The 1,470-nt window shown below is 38.7% G+C and overlaps 1 protein-coding gene across 1 annotated transcript; it reads right to left on the reverse strand.

Moving 5' to 3' along the window:
• Positions 1-366: 366 nt before the first annotated feature.
• LOC132547478 (sphingomyelin synthase-related protein 1-like) lies at positions 367-1,269 on the reverse strand. The gene has a single exon (XM_060211232.1). The coding sequence runs from the start codon at positions 1,267-1,269 to the stop codon at positions 367-369; it is 903 nt and encodes a 300-aa protein (XP_060067215.1).
• Positions 1,270-1,470: the final 201 nt, after the last annotated feature.

Here is a 1,470-nt window from a genome sequence, read left to right on the forward strand (position 1 = left end):
GCAAAGTTCCGGTGTTGTTTTCATAGCTTAGCTCCTAGACAATGCAACAATACAAAACTGATATAGATTTCATATTGGTGCATTGACGAAGGGACTAACTGAAAAGACTAGCAGAACATTAATATGAGCGATATATACTAATATTCAGGGTAATATCTAGATCACACTTCCGTCAAAACACAGATATGGCAGTGTGTACTTGTACTTTACCTTAAAAAACTAACTATAAAAATCGATAATTAACCTAATACATTTGATAATTATCACTTATTTGAGCACCAGCTGCAATTCTGATAAAATGGCAAATTATTGTGATAAATGAATGAATAAATAAATATATAGATAAATAACTATGCATCTAATTTATCAAACTGAAACCTTTTCAAACTCTGGCAAAGTCTCCTTATTGTCTTCGAAACATTCTGACAAATAGTCTACAACTTTCCATGGAAACGAGCTGGTCCTCTCCTTGATGATACAGCAATGGTATGACGTGAATATTTGATACGACAAGTAGAAGGCAAGTATGACGTCAATAGTGTAGTGACCTCGACACAACAAGATAAAAAGTATTCCACCTATATTTAATGTCCACGTGATGCCTCTGATGAAGCACCGAGATCTCGGTGCGTACTCATTGACAAAAAGATTCAAGATGGTCAGAAGTGTCGTGTGGCCGCTGAATATGTAGTCACCACAAGTCTCGGCACCAACCACTTTGAGTCCAAATCGAGTGTACAAGTCTAAAGCCCGTTTTAGTTTGTTCCAAGTATCTGCTTCAGGAAATGGGTAACACTTTTTATGAACATCCGGAACTGGTAGGGAGGTGACCAGTACGCACAAGCACCTCAGCCAGTACATTGTACCAGCCACTAAACAAAGCCGGTGAATAATTTGTAGTCGCTGCTTACTGAGACTGACCATACCAATCCAAATGACCATTTCCAAAGCAAGACAATATTCCGAAGCCTGACCCGCCCATGGGACATACGGCAAATTATCCAAAATTAGGTCTGGAAGAGGTGGATGTTTTTTCCTATCTGGTAGACGATCATTCACAAAAACAATTGCAACACACGATGTTATATGAGCTGATAATAAGTATAAAAAGCCTATAATCAATTTCCTTAAAACGTCTTTATTTTGCGATACATATTTTGTCGCAAACCATGTGAATTGTTCTTCCATATACTTGGATCCCATCTTTTTGTATCCTATATCTTTATCGTTCCTGGTGAATGGAACTGACAAGTTGGAACTGGCAGGCATCTGCGTGTCCGTCACCTGCCTTCACATTAACTGACCGTCCATTTAGCGCGATCTACTCCTAACTGTTGGTACTCCTACTCACTGCTTATTGATTACCTACATACGGCAGAGCTTTAAATATGAAGAGCGAGAGGGGAAAACCTAGGACGGAATAGGTCATTGTTTGTTAATAGTCATGGTAATAATGGCAACGTTTGTAAG

The sequence above is a fragment of the Ylistrum balloti genome, unplaced genomic scaffold (genome assembly GCF_031769215.1).
Source record: "Ylistrum balloti isolate Yb309-2 unplaced genomic scaffold, AGI_CSIRO_Ybal_v1 Utg369958, whole genome shotgun sequence".
Lineage (NCBI taxonomy): Eukaryota > Metazoa > Mollusca > Bivalvia > Pectinida > Pectinidae > Ylistrum > Ylistrum balloti.